General features: G+C 42.5%; 1 protein-coding gene across 20 annotated transcripts in view; it reads right to left on the reverse strand.

Moving 5' to 3' along the window:
* Positions 1 to 19,826, reverse strand: part of SH3RF2 (SH3 domain containing ring finger 2) — a 103,814-nt gene that overhangs the window by 41,977 nt on the left and 42,011 nt on the right. For 13 of the 20 annotated variants that reach the window (XM_045576475.1, XM_045576473.1, XM_045576470.1 and 10 more), the window contains exons 3-6: positions 19,185 to 19,415; positions 17,813 to 18,082; positions 14,004 to 14,099; positions 7,974 to 8,297 (exon numbers count right to left, since the gene is read on the reverse strand). In XM_045576475.1, coding sequence (XP_045432431.1) covers positions 7,974 to 8,297; positions 14,004 to 14,099; positions 17,813 to 18,082; positions 19,185 to 19,415 — 921 coding nt within the window. The remainder of the gene's footprint in view (positions 1 to 7,973; positions 8,298 to 14,003; positions 14,100 to 17,812; positions 18,083 to 19,184; positions 19,416 to 19,826) is intronic. The other 7 variants (XM_036425339.2, XM_036425341.2, XM_036425340.2 and 4 more) reach the window with 4 other exon arrangements.

The raw sequence follows: 19,826 nt of genomic DNA on the forward strand, positions 1-19,826 counted from the left end.
CTATCCTTAAAGCGTCAGCTAGTAAATATTTGTAGGGACTCAGTAAATCATTGTTGTATGGATGGAAGACAGGCACTTGGTAGGCACATGGTGCTTCAAACAGGCCCAGGAAGGCAGCGGCCAAGGCCCAGGCAAAGGCAGCAGATAAAGGTGCAAGAGCTCAGTGGGGCCTTTTCAGCCGAGCTCAAGGGGTGGGAATGCTTTGTTAGAGTTTCTGACTTTACCCTCTGTGTCCTCAGAGTGTCCCCTCTCCCTTACCCCTTTCAGCCATGAGAAAGCATGCCTTCCCTAGCTAAGTGTCTGGAAACAGGCACACGGGTGTTTGCAATATTCTTTGCATATGTGAGCAGGATTTGTTATGCATCTCATTGTGCAATTTCCCACCAGGGCTTGATTGTTTGGGGTGGGAAGAGAAGGAGAAGGCTGGATATCGTATCTCCCAAAGCCTGTGCTTTGATCTACGATAAACATTCTTTTCCTATGAAAAAAACAACAACAAACTGGTCCATTTCCTTAAAAACTTGTCTTTCCTTTTCTTCTTGAAGAACATTGTTACTCACCCAAAATAAAATTCCTGAAGCATTAACAAAGGGTTGTGCTAGGGGCCCGCGCTCCCCAGGAACAATCTGTTAAGAACATGCCCGCTTGGTGCCCTCCGTAGCAGCCCCCGTGGAGAAGGCCGGCGGAGAAGACCTGTTGGGCAGCTCGTGCCCTGAGAAGGCGTAGGGCACACACAGTAGCTTATTCGCTGAATAAAACCAGATGCATCCCTAGCCCAGTATAGCGAGCGCCAGCTAGGACGACAGAGAATCATTGCATTTTAGATCCTGGGCCTGTCCAGATGCAGTTGCCCCATTTTAAATGAGGAAACTGAGGCCTGGCAAGGTTGAGCCACAGGGCCATGTTCCCTGTGCCATTAAGGAAGGTCCGTGCCCCCGTGTTTCTCTGCACCACCCTCCTTGTCCCCGACTGCTGCCCTGAACACACCTCTTTTCTTGCCCTCCTTGTTTATTTTGCTCCTCTTGTTTTTTCCTTCTTGCTGAATTCTGTGAGAGAGAGTTTTGCAGGTCCCAGTGACCTTGGATACCAATTACCCCTGCTTCTGCCTCCCAGAGCTATAAAGTCTGAGCTAAAGTGTTTGAGGTTCAGGCTGGGCCACTCCCTCTCTCACCCAGGCAGGGCTGGGTCTCCGGAGCAGCTCACCTGCCAGGATTAATTGGGCAAAATGATGATGTAAAGCTTAACCTCTCTGTGGAGAAATGCTGAATCAAGGAAGCACACTGAACAGCAGGGCTAATTACTGAATCTGCTTCGGTCACCAGAAATCAGAAAAGCTGTGCCCCAGAGGACCCCAGGAGCTTGGGCAGGGCTGGGGAGTGGGCATAGCAGGTGTCACGGGCACCAGGAGGACTGGCGTTTTCTGGTGTGACTTTGGAACAAGGGGAACTGGGGCTAGGGATTACAGCTCAGGGTCTGAACTGAGTAAAAGCAGATGCCCCAAGGCCCCCCAGATACAAGCTAAAAGCCTCCCTCCCTCCCTCCCTCCCTCCCTCCCTCCCTCCCTCCCTCCCTCCCTCCCTTCCTTCCTTCCTTCCTTCCTTCCTTCCTTCCTTCCTTCCTTCCTTCCTTCCTTCCAGAATTCACTGCCTATCGAGGAAGTGAAGGGGCTTTTGGAAGCCTTGCACTGAAAGGCAGGCTCCCACACATCATCCATCTGAAGTGAGGGGCAGAGGAATGTCATTCTCAGCAAGGCCTGTTTGCACATGCCAGCCCTGGGGTCGTGGTGGGGGGCGGGTAGTTATAGCTTCCTGGTTTGACCCAACGTTAATGACAGAGTGAACGGCTATTGAGCTACTTACCACTGACAAACCCTGGCTGTGATCTCATGGACGAGCTTTGCCTTGTTTTATCTTCACAAGCAATCTTGTGGAGTTAAAGAAATTGTGACTATCAGCTCCGTTTTACAGATGGAAAACTGAGGCCCAGAGAGATTATGTAACATGCCCAGTGTTATCCTTACTGCTTAGCAAGAGGCAGGGGGAGAGTTGGCCGACCCCAAATCTCATATTTTCTCACTCTCCTGCCTGTGCTGAGAAACGCTGCTGAAAAGCTCTCTGCCTCAGAGGACTCCGACACCTGCTGGGGCTGAGGAAGATTGGCAGTAGACAAAAAAAGCAGGTCCCTTGTGGGAATGTGTGCTTGAGCAGAAGGAGGCAATTCTACACTGACCAGGATTAACCAAATAATAGGAATGGCTCTTTCTGTTGCTCTCTGTCTTCAGAGTGTGCTGTTAACAAATTAAGCAGCAGGACACTCTGCCAGCTCAATTTATCATTCCACCTGGAAAATCAGGCATCGGGGGCCTGGAGAGGCGTAATGCAGTTAGCGGGTAGGAGGCGGATCAGATTCTCTAGGCCTAACCTGTGACTGGATGGAACCTCAGGTGGTGAGGGCTCCAGTCTTGTGCTAATAATGACTATCACCACTGGGACTACGTGGCTCCAGGATGAGGCATTACATGACACAGGGACATTTAGTTCTATCTGAAATTGCAACTAGTTCATTTATTTTTTTGGGGGAGACCTTGAGTCTGTTATGGAAATAGCTTTTCGTGTCAGCCCCTCCCCCCCCCATATAAAATGAGACAAGATCACCTCCATATCTGCTAGTAGTTTGTGAAAAATACACCTTAGGGCAGTGGTCGGCAAACTCATTAGTCAACAGAGCCAAATATCAACAGTACAACAATTAAAATTTCTTTTGAGAGACAGATTTTTAAAACTTAAACTTCTTCCAACACCATTTCTTTAAAATGGACTCGGCCAGGCTGTGGTATTTTGTGTAAGAGCCACACTCAAGGGGCCAGAGAGTCACTTGTGGCTCTCGAGCCGAAGTTTGCTAACCACGGCCTTAGGGGATTCAGATAGAAAGGGTCATGTAGATTTTGGAAGATGCTTGGCTCATTCCCTGCCCTAAGTCAGGGATTCCCTTCAATCACACTCATGATGAAACACTCGAAGGCTCTGCTTGGAGGAAAAGAGGTCCAAGCGATGGCTACAGCTTCCTGGGTCGTGGCTAGACCTACTCATGTGGCAGAGGAGAACACTGAGGCTCAATGTCAGTAATTAGGTGGGAAAACCATGGCAGGAAGCTTTGCCTGACTCAAAGCCTTTTTATTTCTACTAAGCTGCCGTTCTCTATGGGGAAAAGCAAAAAGCAAAGCAAAACCCAACAAGAAGAGTATCCTATTGGTTCCTTCAGCACTTTCAGTATTTGGTTTCCTAGAATCTGTGTGCTAGGAGAGATTTCTCCTTGCGCCTCATGAAGTCCTCCATGTTGTGATTTGTGCCTCCTTTCTCATCTGAACACCAGAACACAGAACCAGTACATAAACCTAAGTTTGGAAAAATAAAGCCATTGCCCATCTCCGCATGAGCCCGCAAGCCTTTTCTTCTCATTTTCTTCCCCAGCCTTTCTCCTGGCCGGAGCCCAGGTGTGGGAACCAGACCTCAGGAGGGGTGGGAGGGTGAGCACATGGCCAAAGGGACCAGGACGCCAAGGCCAGCCTGAGGGCAGTGATAAGGATGTAAACAAGGAGACTGGCACCAGCAGGCAGGGAAAGATTAGCCCAGCTGGCAGTGGCCAGTGGAAAAATGGGTAGCAGTTCAGTGATGTCAAACATGCCAGGCCAGAAGGTGGTAAGAAATGAGCCCTGTCTCTGGGAACACCCAGGAGCAAACAAGAGGGAGAATGAGAGAGAGAAAGACATATATATATATATATATATATATATATATATATATATATATATAGAGAGAGAGAGAGAGAGAGAGAGAGAGAGAGAGAGGGAATGAATGAGAGTATATAGTGTTTGAAGTATGAACTTTGGTTACCCAGTATGTGATGAGGGCCTATGACGTGCATGCTTTGAGATTATTATGAAATAATTTAGATTAAACTCACAAGATAGCATCTTACACATTATTGGCTCTCAAAAAGTAGTAGTCAATCTCATAGAAGAATTGCAGGAAGAATGATAGATTTAGAATGTCACCATTTTCAATCCCAAATGAAATGTGTTCATGAATAAAACCTCAAATCATTAGGTGAAATGCTGATGGGGAGCCTTATAATGGATGGAGAAGGCTGACAACACCTGGATCTGAACAATTTTAATGCAAAATGAGAGGTATTCTTTTATCTATAAACGAAGGTATGTGGACCCCCTACTTCATGACATGTGCAAAAATTAACTCCAACTGCATCCTACAACTAAAGGTTTTATTACTATAAAACTCTTACACGGAAATACAAGCAACAAAGAAAAGAGTGGGTAAATTGGATATCATCATAGTTAAAACATTTTGGGCTTCAAAGGACACCACCAAGAAAGTGAAAAGGTAATCCATAGATTAAGAAAACATTTTCACATTATGTATCTGATTAGAGACTTGCAGCTAGAATGCATAAAGAACACGACTTGCTGAAACCGGTTTGGCTCAATGGATAGAGCATCGGCTTGGGGACTGAAAGGTCCCGCGTTCGATTCGGGTCAAGGGCATGTACCTTGGTTGCAGGCATATCCCCAGTAGGGGGTGTGCAAAAGGCAGCTGATCGATGACTCTCTCTTATCGATGTTTCTAACTCTCTATCCCTCTTTCTTCCTCTCTGTACAAAATAAATAAAATATATTAAAAAGAAAAAGAAAAAGAACACGACTCAAGAAGAGGAAGGTAACTAAGCCAACTAAGAAATGGGCGAAGGATATTAATAGACACTTCTCCAAAGAACACATGTCCAATAAACACAGAAATAGCTCCTTAACGTCATTGCCATCAAGGAACTGAAAACCAAAACCACAATGGATACCACTTCATCCCCACTAGGATGCCTACCCTAAAAGGGCAGGTAATAAATGTTGGTGAAGATGTGGAGAAACTGGAGCCGTCACACACTGCTGATAGGAATGCAACATGGTGCCATCACTTTGGAAACTAGTTGGCAGTTCTTGAAACAGTTAACTATAGGGTTACTATATGACCTAATAAATCCACTTCTCGGTATAAATTTATTTCTATGGATTACCTTAGGAGGATTAGCTAAACATCTTAACCATAAATTAGACTGTGAGTGTGTCCAAGGGAAAAAATTATCTTAATACTAAGTAGAAGCCATCTCTCATGGCACTCCTGAGTACTGGGAAGTTGGGTTGGGAGATTCCTCTGAAAGATGAAGACAAAGGGACACCTGGAACAGGACCTGGACTTAATGGTTCAAGCTCCTTGAACTCGAATAAAGTGAATAAAGAAATCACTTTATTCAGAATATTTCAAATATAGGATCGAAAGGAGTCAGCTTTATAGACTTCAGAATTCCCCAAGGTGCATGTCAGCTCATTCTCCCAAGAGCCCAGGGGGATGCTGGGACTTCTCATTAGCATCCTGGAGTGGGACAGAGGAGGGGCAGAGCTGGGAGGGGCAGGGAATTGCATTCCTTACACTGACTTCTGCAGCCTTTCCTTCTCTGTCTTAGCTCTGGTTTTCTGGATAATTATAAGAGGGGAAAGGGATTGGTAATTGTTTAAGAAAGTCATAGGCTGCTGCTTTGTTTTTTTGATTTTTGAGGCAAAATATGTTATTGGAAACCTTTACTGGGGCTTCGGAAAGTCAACAGCAACATAAATGAACAAAACACCATCCTGGCCCTTAAGTTTTCAAACTAGTGAGCAAGGTGGTAAGATTATACATGATATTTATAGTACAAAGAACCAGAGTGAGACCCATGCACTGTGGCCACAGGGGAGCGAGATTAATTCTGCAGGGGAGGGGAAGGCAGAGCTGCCATGGAGGAATGGTAGGCATACAGGGCTTTGGGGTACAGAGAGGATCATGACAGGTAAATGCATCAAAAATAAATTCCTGGAGGAACAGCATTTATTTGTTCCACAAACCTTTGCTCATGATAACACTGGGCAAAAATGTAGATATACTTATAATCCACAGTCTTCTGAATAAAAAAACACACACACACACATACACTATTAAAACCGTGCAGGGGTTTCCTGGGAATAGTATATGCATATGCCACATTTTGGAATTCTCACTGTTTGTGAAAACTAGGAAGAAATACTTGTTTTGAATTCCATTAGGATTCTCTGCTCCTGTCCACCCTCTCTGTAGATGAGGTAAATGAGCAGGAAGGAGAATTAAAATGACACATAGAAAGTGATTTGGCTAAATCATTTGAGAAGCCAACTTACAGCTGAATCAGCTAGCTGAATCCACTGAATGTGGGCGGTACTTTATATATCTGTCTATATATAAAGAATAGTTTCAGAAAAATTTGTCACTCTTCAGCTTAATTGTGAGTCAATAGGCCCCCCATTTGTGTGTGTGTGTGTGTGTGTGTGTGTGTATGTGTGTGTGTATTGGAGGGAGAACTTTGGGCGCAAAGCGTGTATATACTTGTAACAATGTGTGTGGAATGTGTGTGTAGAATGGGAGCCTTATGTGTGATGTTTTTAGTTGGAGGATAGTGTATCTGGAGGGAAGTGTGTGTGTGTGTGTGTGTGTGTGTGTGTGTGTGTATGTGTGTGTGTATTGGAGGGAGAACTTTGGGCGCAAAGCGTGTATATACTTGTAACAATGTGTGTGGAATGTGTGTGTAGAATGGGAGCCTTATGTGTGATGTTTTTAGTTGGAGGATAGTGTATCTGGAGGGAAGTGTGTGTGTGTGTGTGTGTGTGTGTGTGTGTGTGCGCGCGTGCGCGCGCGCAGAGGTACAGGGACAGCCAGCCTCTTGGCGATCCAGACAGCGGTGTAAGATCTGAAGTATTATAAAAGGTGATTGTTTTCCTGTTAGACCAGCACTCAGGTCTTTCAGGAGTCCTTGACTTTCTCCTCCTCCCTGTCTTGTTAAAAAGGGATTAGAGTCCAATTAAGCCATTTAATCCCAAGGTAGAGATTCATGTTTAAAAACAAGATTTACAGCTTTAAAAAAAATGCATCACGCAAGTTGAGGTTTGTCCTCTCAAGTTGCCACCTGCATGGTTCCAAAGAGTGTTTTCAGCAGAATACCCAACATGCAGTTCTTAATTACGTTGCCTCATACCTCCAACCCTTCACGTGCTCAAGTACCCTTCAGCCTGAAGAGCCACATGCTGTTAGAGGTACTTCTGCTCCGGAGTGCATAGTCACCCTGGTTTCTTTCCCTTCAGCTGGCAACTCAGTGACCAGGCTTATTAAGAACAGTATTAAGAGGCAATGCTTATTGGGAGCTTAGTATGTGCCTGGCATTGTGCTAAACACTTTACATACAGTATCTCATTAGATGCTCCCTATGAAAGCACCCAGGCCTGGCTTCAGGGGTGTGGAACATGTGTAGTCACACAAGGCTCAGTGCTCAGAAGGGCCCTCCACTTGTTTAATACTCTGCTGTTGCCATCTTGAAATTCTTAATTTCCAAGCAAGGGAGCTGCATTAGCATTTTTCACTGGGTCCTGAAAATTATGTAGCCAGCCCCCCAAACACCCAATGACTCATAAATTCTTTTTCTTCTTTTCCACATGATGCCCAGTACCTTTCTGGAGGATGGACCAGTAAATTTCAAATTGTGATGCCAGGACCCCATCTGAAAAATGGGTGCCATTATCTCCTTAAAGGGAAATTCTCAAGGGGAAAGGGATCATGTTAAGACTCTTAACATGAGAAAGCAAAGCATCTGTGAGAATTTGACAAATCATGAAACTCCCCTAAGCCTCGGTCTTCTCACCTGTAAAGTGGGGATAATACTAATCATACCTAATTCACAGGCTGTTTCAAGGACCAGATAGATCACAACTCTGACACACAAAACAGTTATTATTATGCGTTATGAGTGCTTAGCTGGTAGTAAACATCCAATTTTGCTTGTGACATGGTGTGAATCACTTGACCAACTCCAAGGTGCCCCTATCCCAGGGGTCTGCTTCCTACCTGTCCCAAGGAACCGGGAAGAACATCTGCTTTCTCCACGTGCTGGCCGATCACAGAGGGGTTGCTAGAGCTGATAAGCATTGGGGTGCTGATCTCCACCATGTGGCGCTCCGAGGGAGAATGGACCATCCTGTTGAGGGTGTTCAAGGCTGTCGTGATGGAGAGCTGCCCGGGCCCCTTCCTCCTGGACCCAGGGCCCCTTCGGAGGCTGGGCGTGTTGGTGGCTTTGCCTCTGGAGGAGGAGGACACCAGGGACAGGCTTTTTGTGCGGGACGGCTGGCGGCCTTTGTTCTTTTCTAGCAGGTGTCTTGCCGTGAGGTTTGGCTGAGAAGACAAAAAGGTTTGGTGAGAAGTTAGTCTTCCTGGTCTAATATGAGCAACTAAGTCTTACCCAGGCGAGTCTGAAGCCAGTTCAGATGCCACCACCTCACTCGCCATTCCTGATTTGCAGAGTCTACCTATTTCTGTGGTGTAAATATCTACCAATGGTTCAACAACTGGCTAGCAAAATTCCTGAAAATAGAACAACCAGCTCTTGCAGTCTAGTGCCAACTAGTTCTAGCACAACCACTGACTGCATTACATTTTGAATACCTTGCCCACCAAGGGCCCACATGAATTCATTTCTTCCAGAAACCTGAAATATGCTGACAAAATGGGGGTCTGTGTGAATAAAACTTTCCAGAACAAGTACTTAAATATGCATCATTATTACTGTCACCAGTTGCCCTCTGAAAGAAACTACATCTGGTCCATCTCATTATAATTTAGAAATTCAACTATAGAGGTAAAAGGGAATATGCCCACCTAAGAACTTTTCAGTGACAATGTGCAGGTGATTAAAATAATCAAGAGAGAAAAGTTTAAAGCAGATGTAGTTTATGGTTCAGGAAACTTGTAATGTTGTGAAAGAAAGAATCAAGTAGGGGAGGAAGTATTATAATATCCACTTTAAAGATAAGAAAGCTGAGGCCCAGAAAAGGTGACTTACAAATGGCAAAGCCAGCATGAAACAAAGCAAACAAGAAAATGTCTGTTAGTAATAATGTTCTGTTGTGATAGTGGCTGGAGGAGGAGGCTCCTTTAGATTCGGGGGGCGGGGGGGAGGAGAGGGAGGAAGGAGCCAGGGAAAGCTGCTGAGAGGGCGACATTTAAGCAGAGACACAGATGGCAAGAAGGAACCAGCCATGTGAAGATGGGGGTAGGAACAGGCCAGGCAGAGGGATTATAAATTAGTGGAAAGGTCTTGAAGAGGTGGCAGGGGGGCGGGAGAGGGAGAAAGAAGAGGGAGGTGTGGTAGGAAGGTGGTGGCAAGCTCAGCCTGTTTGAGAGCAAGACAAGAAAGAAAGAGAGAAGGCTGGAACAGAGCAAGTGAGAAGCAGGTGGTGGAGGAGACCACAGAGACAGGCTGGATCTCAAAGGGCCTGGGAAGCTTCCTGTTTTAAGTGTAAGAAAGCCTTTGAAAGAATTTAGGTAAAGGAGTGACATGATCTGATTTATGCTTTTGGAATTTCCTGCTATACTTTGAGAGTTTCTTACAAAGTTAAACACATACTTAGAGCATTCAACCCAGCAATCCCACTCCTAGATAATTACCGGAGAGAAATGAAAACTTATGCTCACTCTAAAAATGACATGCAAATGTTTATAGAAGCTTTAATCACAGTTGCCAACAAAGGGAAACAAACACAATGGTTTTCAACTGGTGGATGAATAAACAAATTCTGGCACATCCGTCCAATGGAATATGATTCAATAATGAAAAAGGTGAACTACTTGCTACATGCAAACACCATGAACGAATCTCAGATGCATTGTGCTAAGTGAAAGAAGCCAGACTCAAAAGGCCACATCTGTTTGATTCCATTTCTATGACGTTCTAGAAAAAGAAGACTATAGGAACAGAAAACAAATCAGTGTTAGCCACGTGGTGGGAATCAGGGAAGAAGCTGACTACAAAGGGGCAGCATCACCTATTTTTGGGAGCATTGGAACCACTCTAGATCTTGATGGTGGTGTGTTATTCTGAATACTGTAGAATGGACACCAAAAAAATAAATTTTATTGTCTGCAAATAAAAATAAATCCATAAAAAGGTTTTATTATAGACTAGAAGGAGGGAGACCATTTAGGAATTTACTGAAACTGTTTAGGCAAGTTCTGACAGCCTTCTGGATTAGGGACAATGTCCTTCATTCCCCAGAGCACCTATCCCTCCATTGTTCATCCAGAAAGAGGACAATATACATTCTTTGAATGAGTAATTACTCAGGGTCATTCACAGTTACAATGAAGTGAATGTTTTCCTGCTTCCACCCAATTGTTCTGTCCCAGGTGAGACACACCATCAGCAGCACTGAGAAAGGGCCTCTGTGACTCTTGGTTTGCCCTGTTCTCTGCCAATGTGATTAATGGCTCAGGTGGGGAAGGTCTGCACATCTCTTAAATATGCATCCACTCCTTTGAAACAACATCCTTGAGGTTCATGGAGCTGAGCAAGATTCACATAACCCAGGCAGGCCCTAGTGGAGAAGTTCTGACAAGAATGGATGTGAGCTCAGTATTTGTTTTGCCACCATTTTATCCAGGTGCAATTCAATGAATCCAATGCTACATTAACAAGAAAGATCCTGTTTATGCAAAAAACAAGAACAAAACACACATACTCCATGTCACTCTCATAAGAAAGCGTTCCTTCCTTCCAACCGCTTTGCATGGCAGTGGTAATGCAGAACTTATTTAAAGAGTCCTCAGCAAGTACTAGTCTTAATGAAATGACAGAAGTCAGAATTTAGAAAGCTCCATGTAGGTTTCAAGTCTTTTTTGAAAACCAGGTTCCCAGAGCAGAGCAACCACTTGATTATCTTATTCCCCTCCCAGCAATTAGAACAAAGGAAGCAATGGCTAGCTTGATGACAATCTTGAGGATTCTTGTAATCACCCGTTTCAGAGGTGAAGTGGTGGGGAGAATATCCAAATGAATAATCATTAAATGTAGTTTTTTTTTCTTTTGGGTGGGTGGGTGGGAAAGGATATCAGAGGTGGGAAATATCTGATCATTGGTGCCTCTCCCCTAGCCCCAACTATGAAGAAGCTTTTTGAGATAATGCAGGGGCCATGCGAGCTCTCATCCTCAAAAACTTCAGCCCTGCCTATGTGTACAGCTACACATTAGTTGTAGCTCATCTCTGTTCCTAGAATCTCAACCTCTGTCTCCCAATCAACATAATTGTTCCTCTTCAGCAAATGCTGCTTGACTACGCAAATGGCTCCACCACCAACCTAGGGACACAAATCAGAAAGGGGGCATAATCTTTTTTTTTTTTTTTTTTTTAATATTTTTATTGATTTTTTTACAGAGAGGAAGGTAGAGGGATAAAGAATTAGAAACATCGATGAGAGAGAGACATCGATCAGCTGCCTCTTGCACAACCCCTACTGGGGATGTGCCCGCAATGCAACCAAAGTACATACCCCTGACCAGAATTGAACCTGGGACCCTTCAGTCCGCAGGCCTACGCTCTATCCACTGAGCCAAACCGGTTTCGGCGGGGGCATGATCCTTAACCACTTCCTTTCCCCTATTCCCTGCTTCTGTCAACTCCTAATCCAGAGAATCTACCTTCAAAAAGGTCCTTGAATCTTCCACTTGTCCCCAATCTATTGGTCAGAACTATAGTCATCTTCTAACTGAGTTATGCAGTAGGTCCTAACTGCTCTATTTTCCCCCTCCCTCCCTCTCTCTTTAAATGATTCTTTGTGTCATTCATCACAGTTATAATTGTTTGATTAATGTCTGACTTTACATTCTGAAAGTAGGGACCCATGTCTATCTTGTGTCTTTAGAATTTCACACAGGACCTGATACAGCTGGCCCTCAGTTAAAAACTAGTTGAATGATTGAATATTAGGATGGAGTCACACTGAAAGGTTTGTTCTCCAGCTTTTTTTTTTTTTTTTTTTTCCCCCTGGTTACTCTGACAACCTCCTGAATTCTTTCCCGTTCACTCACTTTGTTATGAATTTTTTTTAAGGGAGTGTAGGCTGGCCTGTGAAGTACAAGAATATACCCATTAGGTGTTCAGGGAAGAGATAAATGAATGTTCAACTAGTTGCTGAAATTTTATGGAGAAAGTGGGTTTCTAGCTGAGTCTTGTAAAATGAGTGAAATTTAAACAACTAGAATTGGGTAGGTGTATCTGGTTGGGGCCTCAGCAGGGGAAAAAGCGTTGGGAATGAGACTTTATTAGAGATAGAAGACCAGCCTGTCTGGACCCTTCTTCCTCCCTCCTTTCCACTTTTCATCCCTTCAACACTGACACCGTAGAGGGGGTGCAGAGAACCATGAGACCTGTGCAGTATTCTGGATGCACCATTTCCTTCAGAACCTGCTTTGACTCTTATGAATGAAAGAATTGGTTCTTCTCTCCAGTTCTGCCTCTGTTCTGTCTTCATCCCACTCTCCTAGAGGTCAGGGAGCATGCCTTTTACTTCTTTCATAGCTCCCCACTGCTGACTTTTACTGCTTTATTTTACTTCATTTTGTTTTTGGTTAATCCTCACCTGAGGATCTTTTAAATTTTATTTTATTAAGGTATTACATATGTGTCCTTATCCCCTCAACCCCCCCACCCCATTCATGCCCTCACCCCCCTGGTGTCTGTGTCCATTGGTGATGTTTATATGCATGCATACAGGTCCTTTGGTTGCTCTCTCCCCCTTACCCCACCTTCTGAGGTTTGAGCATCTGATCCATTGATCTTTTAGAGCAGAAGAGAGAACAGAGGGAGGGAAGGGGGAGGAGAGTGAGAGAGCGAGAGAGGGAGAGAGGAGAGAAAAAAAGAGGGAAAGAGAAACATTGATGTGAGAGAGACACATTGATTGGTTGCCTCCCATCTCCCACACTCACTCCCATTGGGGGGCCAGGGATCAAACCTGCAACCCTTTGGTACAAGGGCCAACATTCTAACCACTGAGCTACCGGCCAGGGCACTTTTACTGCTTTATGCAGGGCAAGCATCCAATAAATGCAGTTAATCACTGAATCTTCTCCTTTAAATTTGCAATGACCTGCTACAAGCTCAGGTGAGGCTGAAGATTACAGAGGTTAGAAAGTAAATATCCTTGCTTGTGTTCTTTCCTCTTTAAAAAACAAAGAAGCAATATGTATCATTTCAGAAGATTTACAAAATACAAGCCAGCAGGAAAAAAATTGAAATAATCTAGAATCTTACCATTTGGTGATATTTTAGTACATTTCCTTTTAGTTCTTTATCCATTAATGGATACACATATATTTGGAAAGCTAGTTTTATATAGTTCAATTTGTTTCTTTTTATTGGCAGAAAACATATAACATCAAATTTATCAGATGAACCATTTCTAAGTGTACAGTTCAGTAGTGTAAGTATATGGTTGTAAAATAGATCTCTAGAACACTATATCCATTAAACTTTATTTTATTTAACAATAAATCATAAACATTTCCCCATAATTCTAAATACTCCATGATACTGAATATGCTTCTCTAATATTATTTTTAATAAGTATTTATTTTCATCACCATTATTTTAAAAAACAAAATTCTAATTGTTTCTTTTTAGATTATTATGTTTTTAGATTATTTCTGTGTGTGTATTTTTTTTTACTATTTCACACAATACTATGGTGAACATTTTTGCACATTTTATACATGTATCTCTGCATACTTATTTTAATATTACCATATCATAACTCTCTAATGTGAAACTGCTGATTCAAAGGAGATGTACATTTTTAACATTCTTGATATGAATTAGAGTTTGAATATGAGAGATGACACCAATTTACATTCCTATCAGCAGAATAAAAAGGCCCATTGCCCCTTACTCTTGCCAGAACTGGATATTATCATCTGGCATCTTTTCTTAGAGAGAGACTGTAGTTACTTCTGAATACGCCTCAGATCAAATGGAAATTGCTCTCAGGAATCACTGTGCTACATGCACCTTTCTAGAAGCTTAATCAGATGTATACTTGCTGCTCACATACCTCAACAAATAAGATTGGGAAGATGCCGATTTTGTCTCCTAACTTCCCTTCTGCCCAGTTCTCATCCACTCGACTGATCACAGTGATGATATCATCCTGAAAGAGAAAATGTCTCATGGTCAGTGTCCTGTTTTCAGGCGGGGAAAGCTCTCAGTGGACATCAGTTTGGAGCCCCAGATGGTATGAGGTACAAGGCATGGAGTTCTTTCATGATTTGTTTACAACATTCTTCTGCTAGATGATCTTTTTCCATAAAGGGCTGGATTTGGATCACCAAGACACAAGAGAATTAGGAATAATTTGGAGGATCAGTGGACTCCAATAGGAAAACTTAGAAATGTTTCTGATTTTAAATCACCAGCAGAATCTGGTCTTCTCATTTAAATTAATCTGATGAGGAAATCAAGATGAAAGCCATAGGGAGACAGACGATCTTAGCAAAAGGAAGAATGAATTTCATTCCGATTTTGAAGATTTTTCAGAACCTATCAGTATTCAGTGTATCAAATTTAAAGTGACTTTTAACTCAATTTTTTTTTACTATAAAAGTTTATATGTAGACTTTTTTTTATTATAAAAGGTTATACGTAGAAACATCTGAAAATACAGATAAGCAAAACAAAGAAAAAAATTCTATCACAATATAGATATGACAACTGTTAGCACCTTAGTTAACACCTTTTTTCCCAGATTCTTTTCTATGAAGAGAACACATATATACATGTACATATAAACATACTAATTTTTAGGCCAGCCTGTGTGGCTCAGAGGTTGAACGTCGACCTGTGAACCAGGAGGTCATGGTTTGATTCCCTGCTGAGGCACATGACCAGGTTATGGGCTCAATCCTCAGTAGGGGCATGTGGGAGGCAGCCCATCAATGATTCTCTCTCATCATTGATGTTTCTATCTCACTCTCCCTCTCCCTTCCTCTCTGAAGTCAATAAAAATATATTTTAAAAAGCATACTTATTCTTAAAATCTGTTCCAAAAACATACACAAGTTAATATAATAAAGTAAATAAATTTTATATGTGAAGCTTGATGAGTTTTTACATTAACTATATCCATGGAACACCATCCAGATCAAGAGTTATAAACATGGCCAGTATATAGAAGATTCCTTTGTACCCTTCCTATCACCTAGCAAGAGGTAACCACTCTTCTGACTCCTAGCATGCCTGTTCATTCTGCCTCCTTTTGCACTTCATACAAATGTAGGACACATTGATTTTTTACTTAATACCATGTCGGGGACATCTTTCCACATCCATACCTTACATCAATCTACACCTGAATAGTCACCCGCTGATCTCTTTGACCTTCTGACCCATGCACTAGGAAATGGCATGTTCTTTTTAAATTACCCTGGGTAATTTAAATAAAACTAAATCTAAGTTAATTTACTGCATTATATCTTAACTTTTCTGTCCTTATTACACTTTGCAATACATATTTAGAGGTTAGTATTTCTTTAATGCTTATCTACCCCATTAGATCATAAACTCTGTGTGCTCAGAGCCTGGGTCTATTTTGTTCATTTCCATGTCCCAGAGCCTAATACAGTGGCCTCTCTTCAGGAGTCATCCAATAAATATTTCCTTCTTGTTGTTGTTTTTTGTTAATTCTCACCAGAGGATATTTTTTTTCTATTGATTTTTGAGTGGAAGGTGATGGGAGGGAAGGGGAGAGAGAGAGAGACATTGATGTGAGAGAGACATCGATTGGTTGTCTCCTGCATATTCTCTGACCAGGGGAGGAGATCAGACTTGCAACCCAGGCAGGCACGTGTCCTTGACTGGGAATTGAACCTGTGACCCTTTGGTGTGTGGCATAACACACTAACCATTGAGCAGCATCGGCCATGGGGGAAATATTTCTTGAATGAATGAATTCATAAATAAATGAATGTGTGAAAAAAATTGTACAATTTAATGAGATAGAAAGCATAGGGAAAGATCATGCTGAGTCCATGTTTAATTTGGATATACTGAATTCAGAAAGAACATGCCATTTCCTAGTGCAGTTTCACCTCCCATACCCTTCCAGAATGAATCCAATTTTTCTCTTTTGGTTCCTTGTCATAATTTACCATTTATGTGTCTGTTTCTTCACTAGTCTGCTGGGTCTGTGATGGTAGGAACAGTGACTCATCACTTAGTTCTCAGTGGACAGTTTGGCACGTGAATGGGCCTACTGAATGAATGAGCTGGTAGATTAAGTGTCCCAGAGAGGGGCAAAAACAAACCCCAAAAACCCCAAGCAGAGGATGCTCCCTGCCTATGTCTTCCTCCAGCTGCGTCCCCAGAGCAGTGTCTGGTGCCTGGCACAGAGTGAACACTGAGAAAAGGCCTGTGGAATTGAACTGTCCTTCCCCTGACTGTAGATGAAATATGGCCTGTGCAGTTTGGGCCACAGAATGACCTTCCTTCGGGGACTCGCTTGGAAGTGCCAAGACAAGAATGATCAGTATTTCAAAAAGTGGAGGGCAGTGAGGTTATCTAGTAGGAGGGGATCTGAAGTAAATCTTGTCTCTGGCAGTGGTGGAATAAAAATGTCCTACAAAACAGACCTTTCCCGAGCCAGTGTGACAGTGCCACTTCCTATATGTGATTTATCATAAGCAGCAAAGAATAAAAGCCATCCCAACTATGGTTTCTAGATGAAATTTGAAGGAATAAGAAATACTAAACACATAGAATTAAAGTAGTCTAGACAAGTTTAGTAGAAGAATGCAGGCAAAACATTTTTAGGGTGACTGATGTCCTTGGAAAGTATATATTGTGAAAGTTTTTTTTTTTTTTAATGATAGACATATTTAAAAAAATATTTTTATAGATTTCAGAGAAGAAGGGAGAGGGAGGGAGACAGATAGAAACATCATCGATAAAGAAGAATCATGGGTCAACCACTTCCTGCACACCCGCTAGTGGGAATCGAGCCTGTGACCCAGGCATGTGCCCTTGACCGGAATGGAACCCGGGACCCTTCGGTCTGTAGGCTGACGCTTTATCCACTGAGCCAAACTGGCCAGGGCTTATAAGAGGTTTGCTATGTTTAAAGGCATAATTATGCTATGGTGTGTGTTTGGAGTGTCTTGAATGTAACATTTACAACAAAATAGATGGTTGTAAATGAGAAGAATTAGGTGGTGAGAACTTGGTTGGTAAGAATAGCCTTACAGATACATGATAAAGAGGTAATAATTGTAGTTTTGTAAGCACGCTATCAAATTGTGTTTGTGATTTTTTGTCCACATGTCTGTTCCTCCCACTGTTCTGCAGGGACTGGGACTTGTTCATGCTGTATCCCCAGCGCCTGAAAAGAATAGGTGCTCACATGCTGGGATTGTGAGCTGGATCCTCAGTAGGGGGCATGCAGGAGGCAGCCAATTCATGATTCTCGTCATTGGTGTTTCTATCTCCCTCCCCATTCCTCTCTCTGAAATCAGTAAAAATATATATTTTTAAAAAGTAAAAAAAATAAGTGTTCAAAGTGATTGTAGAATGAATGAATGAATGAATGAGTGAATGTGTAAATGTTTATTCTCATAATTGCAATAGAAAAGGCGTAAGGATTTCTATCAAACTGCTATTAATAGATTTCTCTAGTGACTTCATGTCTATGTAGTTTGAATTATACACACACATTGCATATACAAGCACGTATGTGTGTATACGTACATATATACATAGATATACACACTTAATAGAATTTAAAAATATAACCAAATATTAAGCAAACAACTCCAGGTTCTGCACAGTGTCTCCATGGTCACTTGTGACATTGGTGGCTGCTCAGAATCTTACCTTGAGGAAGGTCAGGCAGTCCTGGTTGTCACTCTTGTCCTTATTTCGTAGGTCGAAGTTGTAGAGGGCCCGGCAAAGTGGGGGTGGCTGGGGCAGCTGCTTGATGACCTCCACAGAGCTAACCGGGAAGAACCCACTGATTCCATTGATCTCCCCCTGGTACCAGTTCTCGTCCACCTGTCTCCGAAGGAGGATGACATCTCCCTTATTAAACCTCAGGTCACCGGGATTCTGTCCTCGGTAGTTGCATAAGGCCTTTGCTCGAGGCACCTGCCAATAAAACATGTACTTGGCTTAGAGGCTGGAGGAACAGAATGAATCATATTAATAATTAACTACAAAACCCTCCCAATGTACTCTAAGTGCTAAATACAGATCATCTTGTGGGTCTGTAAACACTGAATGCAATGTTTACCACAAAGGAGGTTGTTATGAATGAGTAGAGTTAGGTGGTGACTTGTATGTAGAATTACTAGTATATGGTAGAATTAGATGACCTGTGGACCATATCTTTGAGATGGACACTCTAATCATGCCCATTTCTAAGTAGGGTGACTGAGGCGCAGAGTAGTTGAATAACTTGCCTGGAGTGACGCAGTTGGGAAATGGAAGATGTGGGATCTGAACTCGGGCCACCTGAGTTTAGAGCTCCTGTTCTTAACCACTATGCAGGGATAGGGTTTTGGATTTAACTCCACAGCTACACGCACTTGAGTGAGTCAGTGACTCCGGGGGTCTGGACACGGACTGTGAATTCTGGCTCCACCTCTTCCCCCTTGTGTGACCATGCTCAAGCTATTTACTCTTTTCTTAAACCTCATTCATTTATAAAATGAGGTGACAGTAGGATACCCACCTCGTTAGGGAGTTGTGAGGAATAAGTGATATTCATAATAGTTTTAGCTTATGGCTTTGTAGCTTTGTACCTAGTATATGCTCAATAAATGATCTCCCTTATTATCATCACCTATCATGGAGGACAGATGATATCAGTTCTACAGAGTTCTCAGTATCAATGGGAGGAAAACTGGGCTGAAAAATCCCCAAGACAGAAAGTGAGTGTTACATGAGGGTGATGCAGTGGAACTGGTCTTCAGCCTTCTCTAGAAACTAACCCTTACCAGTGTTTGCATCTCTTGGAAGTATAACGGACACATCCTTAGTCAGAAATCAACCATCAATATTTAAAATGTACCTAAAGAATCATCATTCTGTTGTCTGTCTAAATAATTATTTCAGTCAAATGCCTTCTTTCCCCTAATTGAAATGGTTTCTCCACACAGAAATGACCTCACTCTGGTCTCCTGGAAGTCAGTTTGACAAACTGAAAGTTCTAATTAGGTAGGTTTAAGGGAAAGCTTGTCAGTGTCACCAGGGATTGTGCTTTCCTTTGTGCTTTGCCAGCACTGGGGTGAACAATCCTCTCTCCTGGGGCAGCCTTGCTTTTGTAAGGGGATGTAAGAAAACATTCATTCTGTTCTTCAGGGACCTTCCGGTCTGCAATGTTCATTTGAAAAGGAACTTCAAGCAGGTTAGGGGTAGAGCCAGGACCGAGCAGCAGCACCTTGCTGATGGATGGTAGAGTATGCTTTCCTGCTGGTCCCTGGGTACAGTAAGAGGAACCCAAAGCGGGTAGGAAACCACAGGAACACAGCTCATCCTCAGCAAACCAGCATCAAAGATGTGCGTACTAGGAGGTTTACAGGGCCAAGGATAAATGGAATTGACTGAATAAATTATGATGCACCCATACAATGGAATACCCTACAGTTATTAAAATTGATGATGTTGATCTATAATTAATAACATTGAGATACTCAGAATATACTGTTAAGTATAACAGAAGAGGTTAAAACAGTTCTGTAGACTAAACATTCATTATAAATACATATATATCTTTTTTTTTACCTGGGGAAAATGCTAAATGCTACATGGCTATCCACCCACATTTTAAGAGGGGTTATTTCTAAGTGGTGAGATTTTTGAATACTGGTACTAAAAAAATTATTTCCCT

This window comes from Pipistrellus kuhlii, unplaced genomic scaffold, assembly GCF_014108245.1.
Source record: "Pipistrellus kuhlii isolate mPipKuh1 unplaced genomic scaffold, mPipKuh1.p scaffold_m20_p_8, whole genome shotgun sequence".
Classification (NCBI taxonomy): domain Eukaryota; kingdom Metazoa; phylum Chordata; class Mammalia; order Chiroptera; family Vespertilionidae; genus Pipistrellus; species Pipistrellus kuhlii.